Genomic DNA, 21,738 nt, shown 5'->3' on the forward strand with positions numbered 1-21,738 from the left:
TAAAAAAAATCGAATTGTGCATAGTAAATAAAAGTATGGTCGATAGCTTCTTTTTTTTCTGCATCATTCTCATGTGTAAAAAACCGTTAAAGGTATACATAGAACACGATGGACAAACTTGTTTCTCATGTCTTTGGCACAACAAGAAATAAGTGTTCCTCGTGACTATTTTTCAAGGTAGAGCCAGGATTTTTAGTTTATAGGTTTCATCGATTACAATCTTTTGTTGTTTAGTAAATTTTAAATAAATTACTTATTTATACATATTAAATGAACTTTGAGACTTTGATAGAAAGTTATTAAGTTCTGTCAAACCCACAGCTCCTTCCTGAATATTCCTCATCACTTCACTGATATTGACGTTTTTAGAAAAATATTTTCCATGTGAGTTTTTACTGTTTTAGGCCGCATTTCGTGGCTAAAGCTAATTATGATCTGTTGCATTACGTGATTGGTGACGGTTCTAAAATAAAGTGTTTCAAAATTTATAACAAAATGTTTGTTTATTCTTCCTGATATTTGTATTTAACTTAGTACTGATATTAATTCGGAACAGTATATTTAAATTGTCTCTAGAAGCTTTATTTCATATACATTGCTTCTAACAACTTTGATGTCCAAACTTTCTGTTTTAAGTCACACAAAGATAACTACAAAAAAAAAAATACACCATTTGGGGATCTCCTACAACAACAATAACATACTCTGGTGTGGTGTAATTCCACAAGTGGGAATCCTCGACTCAAACAAAGCATATCAAAATCAGTAAGAAAACGAAATACAATGGTAAGAAAGTCATGGAGAAAACAAAATCCGGAGTTGCTCATGTGATTTCAATATTGTTAATAGGGAATAATATAACACATTATTGACATCCTGGAAGGTTTCAAACTTACGTTCATTGAACAAGTAGCTGCTCATTCTTCAACCCCAGGTTGTGATGGCTCATTCTATCTTAATTTTAGCTACTCAGAAACCTATTACTCGATAGAACATTGTATAAAGGCAGAACACCTTTTACACATTAGCCTTGATTGAGTCTCGAATCAGAGCTCTCATCGTGGGGAGCAAAACGAAGTTGTTGCTGTATGAGGCCAATGAACTTAAACTCCATAAACAATTTGGAGTTTGTAGAAGTTAAAAGACTATTTTATTGGGTTCACTTTGTTGTTCAAACAAATGTAAGTCAATCTATGTATAAAAAGGAAAGGCAAAGATGGAAAGCTTAGTTCAGTTAAATAAACTTTCAATTGAGAATTAATGAACTAGTATATAATATTCTACAACTTGGCTTTCAAATGAAGACGCATTACAAATACAAACCTCTGTCAGATACCGAGCCTCATGGATCTTTATTAGACCTTAAATACTGCTATCACTGTTGTTGTTGTTATGGTTGCTGGTGGCGGCAGCATGGTTGTTGCTGTGATGGTTGCTGTTTCCACTTCTCCTGTGCTTAAGCTGTGAAATTTCCAATTGTGTATTCATGAAGAACTGCATTCTCTGCAATTCCATTTCTTTCGCAAATTTCATCCTCTGCTTCTCCATCTCCACCATTTGTTGCAGCTTCGCGCTCTCTGTTTGTTCATATGCTTCCCCGAATTTTAGTATTGCCTGTGTCAACTCCCTCACTGAATTCCCCCAATTTTTGTTTCCACCTTCCTTTCCACTAGCTTCTCCAATTCCCCCCTGCCTTAATGCGCTTGAATTCAGCATTTCCTTCTGAAACCTTGGTCTCTTTTTTTGAAATGTGCCCGGAGGAAAACTGTCGGTTGAAGCAGGTGAAAGGTCCGGTTCTGACTCCGATTCCGATGTGTCTGAATCCATGTGAGGCCTTTTCCGGGACGGTTGCTTTTGCTTCTGCAGCTGTTGATGTTGTCGAAGCTGAGGAAGGGACCTGACTCCCATAGGAATACCCATAGGCACATGTTGATTACCTGAATAAAAATTAGACGGTCCGGCGGCGACGGTAGGATTGATCTTGGCCGTCGGACCTATCAACATATCGAGCTTATCAAAGAAAGGCCACTTGCTTGGTCCTTGACCCGCAGCGATCTTAGATTTCTCCAGCTTGTATTTCTTCTTTACAGTATCAATTCGATTTTTGCACTGAATATCAGTTTTAGGCGTTTTTCTATAATCCTCCCGACGGCAAACAATGTCAGCAACATCTTTCCAGTGCTTCTGCTTCAAATTACCTCTACTCAATTCCATGTACCGCTCACCCCAAGCCTCGATCAGTACAGCCGTAGCCTCTTCACTCCAACAATCCTCCCTTCCACCACCACCACTTCCACCGCCGCCAGACGCTCCAGCAGGTCTCGATTGCTGTATCGGTAGAGCCAAAGTCAAGGTGTTCTGAGGAGGCGCTGATGCTACCGTCACCGTTATCCTCCCGTTAGATCGCGGCGATTCCGGAGATCCAGAACCACCGGACTGATGGGACTGAGTTTCTTCGTCGTTCTCCATAAACTTAAACCGCTATAGCAGATTCCGGTACGCCGATCTGAGAGTTTGTAGAAAGAGAAGATGAAGAAGGAATTTTAGGTTAGGGTTTCGGTTGACCGGCGGTATATAATGAGGGAAGGGACTGTTTGGTTAGTATTTGAGTTTAGTTTTGGGTAAAAGTTTTATTTTTTGGACAATTTATCGGTGGACGGAAAAAACAGAGATGGCGTGACGGCGTCGGTCTTAGGGTGCCGAGGAGTAGGACACGTGGCGGCTAGGTATAGGTGGGAAAGCCGACTACTTTTACAGGAAATCCGTCACCGGCGGCGTAAAGATCAATTAGGCCGGCTTAAGGTTTGTTAATACTCCAATATTTTATATTATCACATAATTAACAGGACACTATAATTACTTCTTTTTGCTCTCATAATTAATACTTGTGTTAATTAACACAGTACAATGATGATATTGTGTACACATTTTTCTTTTTGAACTTTACTTATGAAATTGAGTATAGTATTGTTGTTATTGTTATTTTATTTTATGAAACTAGTGAGGATGTCTCAATAAAAGGCTCAATTCGTTCGATCAAAGATTTTGAAGCTAAAAATATGAGTTTTTGAAGTTTGAAGTTATGTTCAAACATGATTTTTTTTTTAAAGTTTTGTGTGTGAAAGTTACAAAAACCCCAAAGCTAGTTCGAACCAACTTTTTGGAGATTGAAATATTTGAAGATCAAATTTCATAATCAAACAATTATTTAAAGATACATTTTCAAAATTTGATCTAAAATCTATGATAAATAGTTAGAGAAAAATAAGACTAAATATCATAGTTATAACGTTCTTACTTACGTGTTTGGACCACTCTCTATTTCCAAATAATGAAATGTTATTGGTCATAACGTCTTAAGGAAATTTTCAAATAATCAACTTCTTTTGATTAGATTTTACTCTTGCCTACTTCTTTGAATTGACAACTTAATATAATTTTAGATTATTTTATTTTCCAAGTTTAACTTGAAATAGTTTGAATTGACAACTTAAGAGAAATAATGCATCACTCATAAGAGGTTAAAATATAAGAAAAAAAATAATAATTCAACATTTGGTAGAAATATGAGAAAAAAATAATTCCCATATGGAGATGCGGGGGATCGAACCCCGTGCCTCTCGCATGCAAAGCGAGCGCTCTACCATTTGAGCTACATCCCCGATGCTACAACAATGAGAGAGCAAATATATTACTTGAACTCATCAAATACGCTTATTCTTATTTGAACTCAGAAAATATATCACTTGCAAACAGTAATGTTGCGTACACACCACTCTCCCTAGATTTCACTTATAGTATGTTGTTGTTAGTTGAATGTGTTTTTATTAAAATGATCTTATTAGAGTAATTTATTAGCATTCGACACCGCTTAAATAATATCATGTATATAACATAGTGAGATAGATGCCAGGCAAGTAATTGGTTGTGTGTTCATCATCACTAGTTTGTTGCTTTTCCCAAGGCTATATATATCTTTCATACTATTACACTTTCAACATCTGCATTTGCCTAAGTGCGTATCAACTCCCAGTGACAACAACGTGTACACAATTTTACCCCTACATTGTAAAAGCAGAGAGATTCCCTTTTCGATAGACCTTCAGCTCAAGTAAAAACATATCAGCATCAATAAGAAAAGGAATATGATAACTCCTTAGCTTCTTATTCATGAAGGAATATAATCTAATGAAAGTTACTAGTTTATACAGGTACATAGAAATCAACCATTACCAGAAAGTGAATTACAGGAAATTCGTCCTCAATAGTCAATATATTTGAATCAGATGACTAATTTGCCGATCAAAATTCTGCTAGGTATATATGTTGATGAAGGCAGTTTATGATACGTTATAAATTCTCATAGCTTTTGAGATGATGATTGATAGTATTGCAGAAGCTTAGCTAAATCGGTAATATGGTGACTGCTAGAGTGTTCTCTTGTAATGAAAATGTCACAAGGATTTTCTATAGTAATTTTCACGTCTCTATCATTGTGAAATCTTAAAAGGTACCCTTGAAAAAAAAACCGTTTGTGATTTGTAACATCATAAAACCTGTTTGATACAGCGTGCCAACTATGATAAAGGGGAAAACAAAGAACTTAACCTCATTCTTTGGTATCAGGAATTAATTTACAGGACTAGTAAACATGTTTTCCAGAGGGGTATGGTGGAGAAACCAAATTTGAGCAACTTCATCCTCACAGGCTGAATTAGCTAGCTACTGTAAACTAAACTGCGTAATTACAGGCCCTTCAAAACCATTCAACTATTGGTGGTTCATTCTGCAATGTTCCTTCAGATGCCTCCAACGTCTTGTAAAAACTTCCATTATGCTACACCTATATAACCTATGCCTCCCATTTCTTGATCTGCAAAATGGAGAATATGATTAGCTCCGTATATGTAAACATGGTAAGCAAAGTGCATGTCAAGAATGTAATTAGCTCCGTATATGCAAACATGGTAAGCAAAGTGCATGACAAAGCGACTTGTGAAATAAGAGATAAATAGAGTGGTGAGCTGGGAAATATGCAGCAAGTCTCCAGATGGATGGACCAGATCCCATCTGCTGTTTCAAAGTAAAGGTGAGAACAGCTTCCTGATGCCTCTAAAATTGGAATGCATAGCTGTGGTGGCAAACTTACTTCCAAAAGCCCAAGTAAAACATTGTTTCTAACAGCAATGCATGCTCAATTGGCTCAAGATAGAGCCTTAGTGCCTTACTATATGCACGTGATGCTGACTTGTCCAGAAAAGGATATGCAAACTAGTAATTGTCATGGAGGGGTACAACATCTCTTTAGCAGTATGAGTTGTTCAGAATTATGCCAGAAATTGAAGGTAGCATCCTAGACTTCTACAAAAAAGCAGAAAGCAGGCTTCCGTAGTCAAGTGGTGTAGAGCTTCAGGGTTTAGATTCTAACACACATGCAATGATACTAAACATGCTTTACACCAACAAATGAGAAGTACCCATTTATCACTAGAAGCATGTCATGACAAAAACCGTTTTTTAATCGGATGTACCCAAGAACTAAACTACTGATTTGCAATGAAACCCAAAAAGAAATAACATTACTATCATTTTGCAGCAGCCAAGACATGATTTAGAACTCCAGACATACAGCACATTTATCCAATGGGCAACTGATATTGGTCTAGAGAAGGATCGCTTGTGAAGTGCAAACATAGTGATGGGGCATGAAAATTCAGGGCCACTATAGGCTGGGCTCTCCAGAAAACAAGCAAATCACAGTAGAATTCATCTTAAAAGAAGTAATACTTACCATCAAGGTCTGTACAGTTAACACGGGAGATACACAAAGAACTCCAGGGACCATCAAAACCTTGTCATCTCATGCAACATTTGAGAAGCATTAGACTGTGAAACCATGTTGTCCGAACTTGGAGGTCTGATCATGTGATTTGATTCACCCGCCCCTGGTCTGACGGTTTCCTTAGCACTACTATTTGTACTTGTTTCTGTTTGTGAGGTCTCCATCAAGGTACGTATCTGAGTCAAATTAACAATGATTCTAAAAATTATCCATCAAGATCGAGGCAGGTTATATTATCATATAGAATTGCACTCACCACATCCAAACGCTTTTTGTGGAGATCACTTGATGACTGCACAGAGTTAGAAACATTATGTCAAAAAGTAGCCTGAGATTCCACCCAATCTAAATAACTACAATCATTGATGAATAAGCAGATTACCAGCAATTGTGGACTACAATCAGCAACTAAACAAATGAGCAAGGATGAGTTAAAGATATTGTAACAGTTTACTATTAGTAGTAATAATTCTTTTTTTTTATAACCGTGGTGTTAGGGCTTGCTTGCGCACACCTCCACTAATTCCACAGGATATCTCCCACCTCCCAACAACAATAAATACCAAGTAACTTTATCCACCAAGGCTAGGACAGAGAAATCACCAAGTATTTCTGTCTCTGCTGGGAGGGAGGTTCCTGAGACCTTATGGTTCTCAACCCATTTCATTTTTTGATGACAAGGGAAACCCGCAGCCGCTACCCTTTGGGTGCGCATAGGGTAAAACCCCCGCTCCTATGCAATAGCTCACAAACCACATAGGAGAGGTAACCTGCACTAGGCAAGCCCGGTGCGACGAGCTCGACCCAGAAGGCAGACCCCTTGCTTTCGCTAGCAAGGGGTTTCGAACTTGAGACCTCCAACATGGAAGTCCCAAGCCCAAACCACTGTGCCACCCCGAAGGGTTGTTCTCAACCCACTTCATTGACCACTAGGTCACACCCTTGGTGCTCTTTTAGTAGTCATAATTCAAGTCACATCATTATTCTACATTAGTGCAGATACAAGAAGGGAATATACCACCCATGAAAAGGCTAAGAAAAAGAGGCAGAGCTACATACATTTTCTGGATAGTGTTTCCTCTCTTCACTTGAGAAGCCTGGAATAGTCAAGTGCCAGTTTTTCTCTGTAGAGAATCACAACAACATTTAGATTAGAAAAATACCTCAGTTTCCTTTATTTCTTAATATATGATATAAAACATCTTTAGACGATACAAACATCTCCCTAAAATACCAACTGTAAAGTGTAAACAACGTACCCTAAATGTCTGTGGGTGTATGCACATGCTTGTGCGCCCACCGAAAGCATATTAGAAGACATCATAAAGTAGTCCTCTATGAGCGATAAAATATATGACATTGGGCAAAGCAGTTGGACATTACTGATATTGATGTTTACATATTACAAATATTTGAGATAGTACCTTGACAATAAATATACATGTATCACATTGGGTATGTTGTAGTTAAAACATGAAATGGGTGGAAAGTTTCAAAACTACTTGATCTCTCTATATATACAGCTTATATGTGTATCTTTCAGAGGCAAGGTCATATTGTTCTACCATAAGGGTTAAGTTTGATGTTTTAAGTTCCTGGAACTCACATTCAAAAGCTTACACAGATATAGCATAAGCTGCAACTACTCCTAATGATAAGAGAGAGTTTGGTATCATTCCAATTTTATCGGATGTCACCGAAGGGACAGAGGGAGCTTGTATTAAAACTGCATTCCGTCATTGAAATTTTGCTTGCTACTTATAAATAAGAAAGTGGTGGCATTTCAATTCAAGTATAGCATTTGGATGCGTCCATAAGCAGATGAAAAGCTTGAAATGCATAAGAAAATGAAGGAGATGATACGATAAACGTTGGTATCAAAGTGAAAATGCTGACAAAACTGCCATTACCCAGTTCAGCATATAGCTCCATTTGTGAACATGATCTATGAGCTTCCTATTATCATCAGAAACTAAGGAACACGGAGAGGACAACAGCTACTGGGAGAGCCTTAAACCTAAGGTATTTTATTTGTCTACAAACATAACAACCTTTGGCGCATTTTATGTCAACGAAAATATGGTCCAAATTTTGTGAAACTAAACATTCCACAGAGGAAGGATGGTTTCTTCCCTACATGAGGAGTATCTCACTGCATAAGACTGTAAAGAACATACTGATCAACAAAAAGAAAATAAAGAAATTATACTAAAAGTTTAAAAACATATATAGCAGTAAAACACAGCTTTTACACCTAATAATATAATTTTTTCAAGTAATTACTATCCCAAGCCATCATAGCACTTTTTCAAAATAATGGAAACAAACTAAAGAACAGGTCTTTTATTTGCAGTTGCAGGCACAAACCTAGATGTAGCAGTACATCCTTGGACTCCAAAGTTGAAGATTTCCGATGCTTCGCCAAATTGCAAGCAAATGTAGTAACCTGCAATGAGAATCAATGTAAAATATATTCATGTATGTCATTTTTCATGAACAATTTATCCGCAAAGAATTTCAGAAGAAACTAGAACAAACTGGTACAAGTGCCCAGATTAATAAATTTTAGTTCAGAAAAATATCAACTAATATATTGCAGCGCTAGTCAAATGTGATACACACAGCAAACCCCAAAATAACCCAGCAACCAACATCCCCCAGAAAAGAAAGACAAAAAAATGACTAAAGCATTTTCAAGCCTAACCGAATCAATGAAGTCATCAGCAATCTCTAGAAGAAGATCTTCAACTTCAGGATCAAGCTTTCCCTGCGCATCCACCTGAAACATCAACATCAGTGAGCAAAATCAGCAGTAGGAGAACTTTACAATAGTACCAGTGTTGACCATAATATTAGGTTAGTCAGACTCAATCTCTTCAGTAAAATATTCCAATTTCAGTCAGTTCCATTCTCTTCAGAAAATTAGTTCAGAGAAATTCTACATGTTATGATTGGAAGCAAAGTGAATCTTTTGTAGTTGGGAGGGAGGGGAGGAATGTTATCACCATCAGTATTCATAATCTGTCAGAAAATTCTGAAGTTTTTTTTTTTGATAACCGTGGTGTTCGGGCAAGCTTTTGCGCACCTTGACTAATTTCACAGGATACCTACCACTAGCAGCCGGTACCAGGTAACTCTGTCTACCAAGGCTAGGACAGATGGAAAGAAATCCATAATTCTTTTTGAAGTTCCCAACACTGATAACAACATTTTAAAGATTGAGAAAGTGAAGCAGAGGAAAGACCTGTGAAACCAAATCCTGTATCTTTCTCTTTCCAAGAAGCTGATTGCTTGCTTCAGTCCCCTGACTTGAACTTCCCCCCGGAGTAGTTGTTCCGGATCCAGTAGCATCTGGTTGTGATCCAGTTAAACTCAAAGATTTTTGGCCAGCTGGAGCAGCCATCCTCGGGGAAGATTGCTGCTGATGTGAAAGCTGCTGTTGTTGTTGCTGCTGCTGTTGCTGTTGATGCATCTGAGGGTGTCCAATCTGTTGCTGCTGTTGTACAATTTGCGATAGTTGTTGTGGGTTCAAACCCATTGAGTTTTGGTGTTGTAGAAGCATTTGCTGCCTTTGCTGTTGAAGACGAAAGGAAGGGGAATTAGGAGTAGAAATCGCAGGCATTGGCTTCAACCACTGCTGCTGTGATGAATTGTTCTGCATAATTGCAGACTGTCCATTCTGAGTCAACCCAGGTAACTGAGAGTTAGCAAATGACGTCCTTGGAAGACTCTGAGCCGATATTTTCTACAGAAAATTGTAACGTCAAAGTGAGCAATAAAAACAAATTATTGCAACGTAATAAGGAAGACAAGAGAGTATTGGATTATATACATTAAATTCCACAAGAGAATTACATGTGATCTACTGAACGGAGAAAGCAAAATTAAATAAGTGAAGATAATCATGAAATTATGACAGCCTTAAATGACCATCAGCTTCAAATATCTAGCAACATGACGACATCCACAACTATGAAGCACTTTATAACCAGATTTCATCTTGGCTGATTCAATTAACTTGTAATTACACAAGGATATATTTAATTTAATTTTTAAGACAAGGAAACCACCCGCCACAACCCTTCGGGTGTGCACAGGGTGAACCTTGTGCCAGTGTAATAGCCCGCCAACCACACAGGAGAGATAAACCACACTAGGCAATCCCGTTGCGACAAACTCGACCAAGAAAGCATGCAGAGGGTTTCTTTGTATCAAGTGTGAAAATTAGCAAGACGAGTAAAAGGAATTCCTACTGCTATGTCAATAAAAATATCTATTGGCAAGAATATTTTATCCAAGATTCTCTTTCGTGCCTTAGAGCATAATTATAACCAGAAAGTTCAGATCCTACAGGCTAAATCTTCTCCCTTGATGAACTATTTCTTATCTAGAGAAAATTAAGTGATTGAAGCAACTAACTCAAAGATGGTTTTACACAAAACATAATCCAACTAGTTGAGGGTTAAAATCATAGGATTATTTAACAAAATGACATTTGTGAGAAGTCTACTAGAGGAAAGAAAAGCTCGTTCAACTTGAATAGTATAACAACCAAAAACGTTGCTAACTAAGAAAGTCAAAATTAATAAAAGATTGAACTTTGAAGTTACAAAAAAATAAATGCATCAAATTGTCCCAAAGTATTTTATAGAAAGTAGCAAATTAGGCAGTCAACAACAACAACAGCATACCCAGTGTAATCCTACAAGTGGGAGATACATCATTCCACATATGACAAAGAAATGATTGCTTCTACTGCAGCATTCCCTAACATACCAATTTCAAGTTCATTGGGATTTTCATTTTCATTTTCATTTTCATTTTCAATTTTGTTTTTAAATTTCTTCATTTCAATGTTGTTTTCAAACGTCTTCATCTTAAGTATGAAATTGCAATGTGTTAGAACACTTCCATCCTTTTCATTCAGCAGAGTTACCACTCGATGAAGCTTCTTGCCCCTCTCCAAAACTTCCACTTAACTTTAAGGGTGTCTCCATCTCTCGCTCCTTCTAGACTACTGCACTTCCATGACGTAATGTCAACTTGAAGTAACTTGTTAATTTTTTAAAATAGTAAATCTCCTACTTTCGGTCAGCAGTTCTAACTTGGCATGGAGGTCAATTGGTTAGGAAAAAGAAGAATTGAAGGGAAAACAATAAATAAGCTAGTGTATTTTAGCTTATAAATGGACGATCATTCTCATGCTTTCTTTAGCACTTCTTTAAAAAAAGGTTCAACCTCTTAGGAAAATAAATTAATTATATCAGAACGATTGTTCCATTCATCTGCCCCACTAACCAAATTTGAGAAATTGTAAGTCGTAAAAGGGTCAGGAGCCGATAAACCCTAACGTTTCCATAAAAATGAACAAAAAGGGGGAAAACAAGTCATAAATTAGGTCTACCAGCAGTAACATATTTTTAGGAAAAAAGAAAACCAGAGTTCGACTCCATGAAGAAAGAAAACCAGTTATGAATCTGTCCGCAAAGGGACAAACTGTGTTAATGATACTTCCACTGCTGTTAAATGCTCATACTTGGCACCTCAGGACTTAGCTATTACAGCATATAAACCGAGAAATTGCAGCATACTCAATGAGAAACTGTTCGTTCAGATAAGAACGCCATGCTGGAAATATAGTACTGAGGAACTGTAAGAGCAGCTAACTGCTAACCTATGTGTCTTTGGATCAAATTCAAACTTTTCACAAGGGAATTTTTTCCTTACAAAGCTATTCTCATATCTAACCATAAGATTTTACATGGATTGAAATTTTGTGCCACCTCGAGTGGAACACTGTAAAGGGGTAGTTACAGTGAAAAATCTCTGAGATACAGTACCATGAGCTAAAAGGCTCTTAAAGTCTCCATGTGTTAAAACTTGAGATTGTCCTAATGAGACATTTTTTTGGATAAAAAGGTTAAGCATGGACCTAGTGCTGAATCAGCATTTATTTGCTATATGCTGAATTACTTGAATGGCGTTACACATTTATGCATATGTGTCATTGTTGTGTTCGCATAATCCAAGTATCCGGTGATCAATTTAATAAATACAGTCATATCCTAGTTTCAAAGTTTAATTTATATCATTAGGAAAATAAAATAAAAGTTTCAAGATACCCAGAGAAATCTTTCACGAAAATATCTCGAAAAACCCTCTCACATGAAAGGAAATTTCCATGACAATGAAAACACAAAAAATTCTCTTTGGCTAGCTGTTATGACTAACAACCAAATTCATGACCTGATTGATTTGAAGAATAAATTATGTGGACAGTTTTTTTTTTGGTTTATACAACTTGAGCTCAGATGTGAGAAAAATTGCAACCAGGTTTCCTGAAAGAGTCACCTCCATTTTACCACGGTGTCATGTGGAAAATTCAGTAGAACAAATGAGACGGATAGTTTTTAGCATGAAACATATATCACTAGCATGTTTCAAGATTGGCACCTGAGTAGTGGTGAGAGGATTTTGCTGGGCCAATTGCTGTTGCCTCAGCTGACTTTGATTCACCCTTTGTGCATATGCCAGGGCCCCGTTTGCCCTTAGCTGAGAGCTCATGTTGAGAGATCCCATCATCCCCATTGCCTGTAAGGACTGGCCATGGGAATTCCCTGTATGGAATTGATTCCCCTGCATTAGACCCGCCTTCTGCCGTGGCTGAAACCAGAATAAAACTCCTTTCAGCAACACTTAAAAGCACGGCAATTTACACTTAACTTCATCAAGTAAAATAACAATGACAAATAGAAGCTGCGTTTCTTAATTTTTTTTAAAACGCTGCAAAATTCTCAAACAAAGTTATGCATTAAATGGCCCGGAGTAGAGTTGGTAAAACATAATATAAAACTTTGAATCCATTTGCATGAATCCTACAAGTGTTAACGTGATAACAATAACTACTACTACTACGTGTTAGTCCCGGACAAGTTGGGGCGTCTTTATGAATCTTCACCACGTTTCTCCATATCGTGTTGTCATCATACCAAATTAAAGTGAAAAGGAATTTAAATATGTACAAATAATAGCAGTAATAACAATAGCAATAACAATAACAACAACAACAACAATTTAATAAATAAGTTTTCTAGAGGCATATAAATCTATGATAAGGTGTAATAAAAGTGCTGAAATGATACCGAATTCAAAAATTGAGATTGCAAATTGAACTGGGCAACAGCCGCTGCTGCAACAGCAGCTTGTCCAGATAACATGGGCAGATGGCCCGTCTGTCCCATTAAAGCTGCCCTAGCTAAATTTCCGCTACCCATCTGACCACCTATTTGCTGCTGTTGTTGGTTCTGTTGTTGCTGCTGCTGTTGCTGTTGTTGAAATTGTTGCTGCAGTTGCTGTTGCTGCTGTTGTAATTGTTGTTGCTGCTGTTGCTGGAGCGAAGTACCTCCAACCCCAAAATTCATTTGACCATAAAGTCCTCCTGATTGCTGCCTCATCAAACCAAATTGTTGTTGCTGCTGTTGCATTTGCAATTGACTCATTCTCGCCATTGAGGGTGATCTCTGCAAGTTTTGCTGCATCTGAAAATTAGAGGCGGACATCAAGTTGCTGTTACTGCCGTTAAGATTACTCGAATTATTCTGCTGCTGCTGGAGCTGCATTTGCTGCTGTTGTTGAGATTGTGTCAATTGCTGCTGCTGCTGCTGCTGTTGAGGCTGCTGCATCTGAATTTGATGCTGCTGCTGCTGTTGCTGAGATTGGGTTAACGGGATTTGAGGGAGGTCAATTGAAGGCGATTGTGCGATTGAATTGTTGTTAGACGGAGAAGTCATCGTAATTCCGGGATTAGACAACGTCGCCGACGATGCAGCTCCGGCGGCGGATACTTGGTTTGTAGTATCGATTATAGGGTTCGATGGTTGAGTTAATTTTGGTGAAGATGACGGAATTTCAGCCATTTGTTTATCGGTTGGTGTTGTGATGATGATGATTCGTCGACTGAACGGAATTCAGATCAACCGAGTCATCGGAAACTTTGAATTTTCAGTTTGGGGATTTTGGGGACTGTGGAAGACTCCGTCGTCGAAGAAGAAAGTGAATTAGCATAGATTAATTAGACTTCTGCGGGTCCCATAGTAGCCCACGTGTAACAATTGTCAAAAGTAACAATTTCATGCGGTAACCAATTTTTACCCGATATTTAATATTTAACCACTTGTTTAACTATTGTGCACAAGTGAATTACTAGTATAATATGATAATCCCAATCTCACTTGTTTAGCCAGTATATATATTATAGGAAAAAAACTACATGAGTGAGCCATAAAACCTAATAATTACATGTATATATTCAAATTTAAAGCAATTCAAGAAATATTCATTCTCTCATAAATAATTACAGTTCATACATTTCTTCATTAAAGCTAATAATTTTCGTTTAAGGTTGATAATTTTGCTTAACTGATCAGTATATATATACTGTATTGGTATCATTAAGGTTTTTTGTTCACAAATTACTCATTAGTCAATGATACTTATGACACTATAATTATCATTGAATAATGAGTAACTTCTAAACAAGAAATCTTAATGATATCAACACAATATCAAATAAGTGAAATTATCAGTCTTATACTTGTTTAGTATCAGTTGAGCGAAATTAATTGAGGATATATAGTGTAATTATTTAATGGTATATGAATGTAAGGGGCATATGTTTATAATTATTTTACTTTTATGGGGTATTTGCTTAGTTTCCCCTGTATTATACTACTAATTTGGGGATAGTAATTTTACTGTTTTAGGATAAATGGTGAGATAAACTAATTTCGCGATTATTTAATACTTTAAATCAAACATGAGATGGAGTTAATTAATCTTGATATTATTATTTTTATCCTATCTGCCAAACAATCCTTAAAGGAAAGGGTTAAAATATTTTTAACATATTAAAAATGATTCACAAATATCTCATGCAACATAAATAATATTTCGCCATCAAACTAATGATTGCTCGTATTTTTCAATATGTATAGCTATCTTTTTTGTCATGTACCTGATGCCTTGTCGAGACAACGATTTTACTTGAACTCTATTTCATAGTTGACTCATTCAATCGTTGTGGTTGAACTTCAAGCAATGACATTCCATTGTGATATACATGTAAAAGATATTCAAAGCAGTACGTTCTTAGTGTTAGACTAATTAAAATAACAAATCTTTTTTTTATCAAAATAAACACATAAGTTCCAATTTCTTACATTTTACATAATATAACGTAATATGAACTAATTTTGTACATCAACTTTTGCTTCTCAAAAGTTTATTATGAATTTGGCCTTCAATTGATTTTCGCCCAAGGAAAATTAATATGAACTACTCACAATAAGATAGAAGATAAATCTTTGTATATAATTACATGATCTGAAAGAAAAAATAAATCTAAATCCTTGTATATAATTACATGCTTTGAAAGAAAAATAAAATTTAATGACAATGCAATTCTCTTGTAGATGAGATTTATTCTTCATGTTATAAAAAAATAATTAAGATTGGCGACCTTCAAATTATATATAAGAAAATTCTTTATGAACTAATAAAGAATACTTTTATCAAAATTCTTTAATAGTTAATCTAGTTGACACATATTATATAGTATCAAACAATTCAATACTCTTAAAGATCCATTGAGTTAATAAATCAATCAACAATAACTAGACGTCGACAAAAATGATTAAGGAATTAATGAAACAAAAGGGGATAAAAATAGATTTCTACGAACTTACTCGTGTGGTAAAAAAAAACTCCAATCCAATCTTGATACAATATCAACGATTGTTTAGCTTGCAAAATGCAACTTGATAAAAGCAATTTTCAAAAAAATAAAATAAAATAAATGTCTTAGATTGGACTATATCAAATTCAATGACGAGCTTTGAAAATGAGATTGTCATGATATAACAATGAATTTTAAGGTAATTGAAGGGAGAAAATACAATAGTATGGCTATAGTAAGAAGGAGCTCACATGTAGTCTAGTGGTGAAACTGTGATTTGAACAAAAAATGACTAGTGGTAGATAGTGTTGCTTAGGTTTTAAGAAAATTAGATTATTTTGGTGCTTTCTCCGCCGCTTTATCTCTCTGTTTTAGGTCTATATATATAGAAGAAAAAAATAAAAATATTGAGAAAAAAGCGTTTATGAAAAAGGAAAAAAATTTAAGACCCCTTATTACTAAAAACAAGGTCAAAATTTTCTTGAAAATGTATTTGAAGTCAAAGGACCGGACTAGAATATTGATTGGGATATGAATGTTGGGGATGAGTAAAAAAATGTAGCACAATATTTTTTGAGTAATTTTTTTAGAGAAATTATATTTTTCCGTTTAAAGAAAATATTTAACAGATGTATAATTGTATGAAAAAATTGACCAAGTTTGAAATTTAAAAATTTATATTTTGTGATATTAGAGTTTAAATAAGATTTTTTTTAAAAAAACATATGAAACTAATAACAGTTAAATTATTATGTAAAGATATACTATAAAATTATTAAGTCATCAACTATATTTTATTGTAAAAAAATATATTTCATTAATATTTACAATAAAATAATTAATAACTTTGAAATATTCGTTTGAATATCTATAATAAAAAATAAATGTAGAAAAGTGAAGAACAATATTATTATTATAATAATAATTAATAAAAAAATAAAGGGAAAAAATATAATACTTGTTAGCACAAAATTTGATAATAAATAAATATATATAATATTTATGAATTCGCGGAAAATCCATATATTCAAATAAATAAATTGATGAGCAAAAATAAAATGCAATAGTACATCATATGTTACGTTGGTAACAAAATCAAATGTTGAGCATATTCCCTGTTTATTTTTATTTGGGAAAATTTTATATATGTCAAATTGATTTAATGAAATAACGTTCTATAGGTATAGTTTATCTAATTGCATTTCATGATTAGAGTTTAGTTTTTTTAATAACTAGATACATGAACGCTAAATAAGGTAACAAAAAATTTACATAATCCCATGATTCAAGCACCATAACAACTGGTTTCCTCATACCACTGAAGCAATATTAAACGAAAAAATGTATGGTTCATTAATATTCTTGTATATTCAATGCGGAAATTAAACTTCATGTTTTGAACGGCAAAAAAGAATACGATTGATTTGTATAGTATATAATTGAAATTTTCAAAAATGAATTATCAATGTTTTGTTCATTCTAATGGTTCACAAGTATGTATTTTTGTTTATACAAAAATAGAGAAATTGTATATTAACAATTATATTGTAATTGTTGGTTAGAAAAATCGAATGACACATTTTGTACAATTATATGCTTTACAAGTATAAACTAATTGTATAAAGTGAAAATTTTCATATATGACATTTATTAGACTAATATTTTCAAGTTATAGTAGTAGAATAAAATTTTCAAGTTGTAACAATAAAAAATTTCAAGTTATAACAATTTATTAAAAAAAAAAAATCTGTTTTGAAAAAAAAAAGATAAAAAAGGAAAATAAATCGATTTTGAAGAAAAAAAAACAAAACAACGGAAATAAATGTATTAATTAAATTTGAATTGATGGATGATAATTATTAATTAGCATAAATTTAGGAGATTCAAACTAATTAGGAATAGTTGTTTTCCTTAATTCACTTTAATCTGTTAAAATTAATTAAAAAGTCTTATTTTATCCATTTTTTCTTCAATGTTTCTCTCTCTGCATTTTTTTTTTCCAGAATTGTTGTCACTGGCGAGTAAATCAATTTCTTTTTTGTTTGAAAAAATTTGATTTTGTTGTGATGGACGACTTCTTATCTATATTAATTAAACATGGTGGTAGATAGGATCCTTCAGGTTAGTATTTTGTATGATTAATTGTTTGTATTTGTATATTACTGAAATGAAAAAAAAAAAAAGAGCAATGAAATTGTAAATCACATTTTTGTGATTTTGTTTTTGTTTACTAGATTGAAGTTGTGATGTTTTTTGTATAAACAATGCATTTTGTTCATAATACATAATAATTTTTGTGAAACAATAGTTAATGAAAATCTCTAATTTTGTTGGTACGTTTCTGATTTTTTTTTGGTTATTTTGTATACTGTATATACCTTGATTTCGTGTGAAATTGGCTTAATCTATGAATGATTTGAGTATAAATGTATATAATATTAATAGTTTTATCATTGTAAAGTTATGAAATTTGTGGGAAAAAAAGTGTGAAATTTGTTGTAACATTGTTATGAAACAGGTATTTCTTTAGTCAATTTGATAATAATAATTAGATGAATTTGGTATGCAGATTAGAATTATAATATGGAATACTATTTTGTTTCCTAAAAATATAAATAAAATGTATAGGTAGGAATGAATTTGGTAGTGTAAATGGAATGATATTGGTATGAAGTGTATTTACTATTGTGTAAAAAAAATTTAGTAAAAAGGTATGAAGATTTGTATGAAAAAAGTATTAAGTTGGTATGAAATGTGAAACGTTATTTTTTATGTAATGTGTTTTGTGGTGTGAATTATTGTAGAATGTTTTGAAATGATATTGTTATGACTAAGTAGTGATGATTGTGTATAAATTTGTGTGAGAAGAATGAACTAATTGGTAAGAAAAATTATTCAGTATTGTGTAAAAAAATATGAGTAAGAAGTATGATTATTTGTATGAAATGTGTATTAAGTCGGTCTGAAATGTGAAATGTTATTTTTCTGTGAAATCTGTTTTATGGTATGAATTTTGATAGATTGCCTGGAATGATATTTGTATGAATAAGTAATGACGAGTGTGTATAATTTTGTGTGAGTAGAATGAAGTTGTGGATGAAATTTGTATTATCTTTGGTATGAAAAGTTAATATAAATACAACATATTTATAATTGTTTTGTATTATGTAAGACTAACTGTTTCTTTTTAATGAAACAGGGAAATATGTTGATTTTCAGATGGAGGGGATAGTTCGGCGTGGTTAGTCGGAATCGCCGATTAACTCGATGATTCGCCCTTTGGTGTAGTTCGTCGCCGTCTTGCACTAACATTCAGCATGGTCGTGCTCTGTGTCATTGGGCAAGATGGTACTGCTTCGCAGAATTATTCGGCGAAACGCCGACTGCTCCTTTCATCGCCTTTTTTATCTTGCTCCTTCAGGGCTTTGCGTACTGGAACAAAGGGCAAAGTGCGTCCCTTCGGCGAATCGCCAAGTGTGATTTGCGATGCTCAGACTTCAGCTTCTTCGTTCTTTTCAACCTTTTTGTTCCTTTTTGCGCTTAAGTGTCCATGCTTCCACTAAAACTTCAAATACCTGAAACTTAAGAGTTTTTATCAGATATTGAGACAAAATAAACATTTGAGAACACTATTTCTATCAAAATAAAGCCCTAAATGAGTCCAATTTGTGGACTCATCAATCTTTAAAATTACTTAATCCACGCTTGTTAAGACAATATAATTTACAATTAGGTTGTAAATTGTCTAGGATGAAAAAAATGTAAAACAAAAATGTAATTGAGGCTGTTATAAAATACAATTATCACTATTTTACATTATCATAATCGTTTATACAAGGTATTTATACATGTTAGATACCAACTTCATTTATTTTATTTTTTTTGTGTTAGAATGTTAATTTGGATGCCAAAGGTGTACAATTTGGATACCAATTATAAGTCAAAGTTAGCTCATGAACTCTAAATTAGTAGTATGATTTCTTTTTAGTTAATAAGACATTGTAAAATCATAAACTCTAAATGTTGAATCCAATTTGTATGCATTTTGTATATAACTGTTATCCCGAGAATTATTATAGTCAATGTGTAATTTATCTTTAGAATGGTGTATCCATTTGGAATGCAGTCTGTATATAACTAGTATCCTGCGATTACAATAGTCAATCTGTAATTCATATGTAGTTGGTATCTTTTTGGAATAAAACAGTGAATATTATATATATCAAATACTTAAAGCTGTAACAAACACAAAAATATCGTCCAAAAGTTAAAAAAAACTTGTAATTCTAAAAAGTCTAAGGTGCAATCAACTATCTCAAATTTGATCTCCGTGATCTTGGTGTGGGATAATTACTAATATTCGGAGCATGTTCTTTTGCTATGCGGGATCCACTAAATTTGCTAGCAACAGTGCCAGTTACTTCACTTTCAATGGTTACGCTATCATCATTCTTTGTTTTTCCATAATGCCATATGATTGTGGCATACTTTTGACGATGGTACTTTGCATCGATATCAACAGAACGCCTATCAAAAACTCCATTTCTGATGTATTCAACAAATAGATATGTGTACAAACCACAATCACTGAAAAAAATTGAAAGAAAAATCATTTTATACCATTTTCATACCAATGTTAAAAATTTAAATACATTAATGAATAAATTGAAAAAGAAACCTTCCTATTAGAAAAAATCCCAATTTTATATCAATATTAGTCATAATTCATGTAAAACTGAGTAATTTAACAATTCATACTATTTACATACCAATTTAACAATTCATACCATTGAGCTACTGATATCAAACCAATGTCAAAACACAATTCATACCATTTGCATGCCAATATTATATCACATTTCCTATAATATCCCAAAATCATATATTAAAGTCAGATTCGTACAAATACTATTCACATTTTGTACAAGTTTCACCCAAACAAAAGTTTCGAAACAACAATAAGCATGTGATATTTTTAGCAAAAAAATTACTAATTTGAATAATGTGAAAATAAATTAAATATAATACTTACCCTAAACAATTTGTTTGCCTTTTTTGGATATTAGGATTTTTGATTCCTTCTTTTTTGTTGTTCTTCTTGTTGATGGTTTTGAAGATTGAACATTTTCTACATTTGTTGTTTTTTTTATTTTTTTATTTTTTATTTCACTAATAAAATCAGAATTCAAATCAAAAGGGGTTTCTATAATTTTTCCCTTCCTCTTCTCTCCCTTTTGATTTGCCGGACTCACCCTTTTCTTTGCTTCATTTTTTTTTCTCTTTTTGATCCTTCGACTGAGAGGAACCACAATTTGCAGGAATTTCAATATTCTTCGTGTGTAGATGTCATCCCACTATTAAATCATATAAATGTGGAAGAGCTCTACTGATTTTCTTTTTGAATGAAGAAGATGAATGTTNTCTTTTTGATCCTTCGACTGAGAGGAACCACAATTTGCAGGAATTTCAATATTCTTCGTGTGTAGATGTCATCCCACTATTAAATCATATAAATGTGGAAGAGCTCTACTTATTTTCTTTTTGAATAAAGAAGATGAATGTTGAAGATGGTGAGAGAGAAAATGTTAGTTCTCTGTAAAAGAGAATCATGGGGGTGGGGTGTGGGGTGTGGGGTTTGTGTGTGGATAAAAGAGGAAGGTGAAGGTTGTTGTGTGAAATCTGGAAAAAAATTCCTAAAATGGTGTAAGAGATAATGACAATTGATTCTCTAATATTAATGTTATCCCTAAAATGGTGTAAGAGATAATGACAATTGATTCTCTAATATTAATGTTATTTCTCTTATTTATTAATTATAGTGTAATTATAAAAATAATATCACACTCCATCTTCTGAGAAAGATTTATCATCCGAAAAGAGAAAAAAATGGAGTTTTTGTCTAAAGAAATGCGTTGAGAAAGGGCAGATATATAGAACCTTTCAACGAGATAGTGCTTTTTCAACTCTCTCAAAATGGAATCTATTCCAAACATATATGCCATGGTTCCTTACTTCGACAGGGTAGAAATATCTAAATTTGATATTTTTAGATACTTTTTCAGACCTATTGCCAATACTAAGTAGCAGTCAAAAATTTGTATCCATCTTTCATGATATTATAATTATAAAAATAATAACTAATTAATAAATTAAATTATAAATT

The 21,738-nt window shown here is 33.7% G+C and overlaps 3 protein-coding genes and 1 non-coding gene across 4 annotated transcripts in view; all 4 read right to left on the reverse strand.

Annotated features, from left to right (window-relative positions):
• Positions 1-19,289, reverse strand: part of LOC125860549 (25.3 kDa vesicle transport protein-like) — a 49,771-nt gene extending 30,482 nt beyond the window's left edge. Inside the window, exon 1 of the mRNA XM_049540533.1 lies at positions 19,280-19,289. The gene's annotated coding sequence lies outside the window, so the exon portion shown is untranslated. The remainder of the gene's footprint in view (positions 1-19,279) is intronic.
• LOC125860547 (trihelix transcription factor ASIL2) lies at positions 1,308-2,849 on the reverse strand. The gene has a single exon (XM_049540531.1). The coding sequence runs from the start codon at positions 2,467-2,469 to the stop codon at positions 1,363-1,365; it is 1,107 nt and encodes a 368-aa protein (XP_049396488.1). The 5' UTR covers positions 2,470-2,849; the 3' UTR covers positions 1,308-1,362.
• TRNAA-UGC (transfer RNA alanine (anticodon UGC)) lies at positions 3,590-3,662 on the reverse strand. Its single transcript has one exon. It is a non-coding gene; the product is annotated as a tRNA-Ala (tRNA).
• On the reverse strand, positions 4,517-13,878 carry LOC125860545 (transcription initiation factor TFIID subunit 12b). Its single transcript, XM_049540528.1, has 9 exons — positions 12,985-13,878; positions 12,296-12,505; positions 9,087-9,587; positions 8,547-8,621; positions 8,210-8,288; positions 6,902-6,966; positions 6,099-6,134; positions 5,792-6,018; positions 4,517-4,873 (listed from the first exon to the last, which is right to left on the reverse strand). The coding sequence occupies exons 1-8, from the start codon at positions 13,756-13,758 to the stop codon at positions 5,845-5,847; spliced, it is 1,914 nt and encodes a 637-aa protein (XP_049396485.1). The 5' UTR covers positions 13,759-13,878; the 3' UTR covers positions 4,517-4,873; positions 5,792-5,844.
• Positions 19,290-21,738: the final 2,449 nt, after the last annotated feature.

Source organism: Solanum stenotomum, chromosome 3, assembly GCF_019186545.1.
Source record: "Solanum stenotomum isolate F172 chromosome 3, ASM1918654v1, whole genome shotgun sequence".
In the NCBI taxonomy this organism is placed as follows: domain Eukaryota; kingdom Viridiplantae; phylum Streptophyta; class Magnoliopsida; order Solanales; family Solanaceae; genus Solanum; species Solanum stenotomum.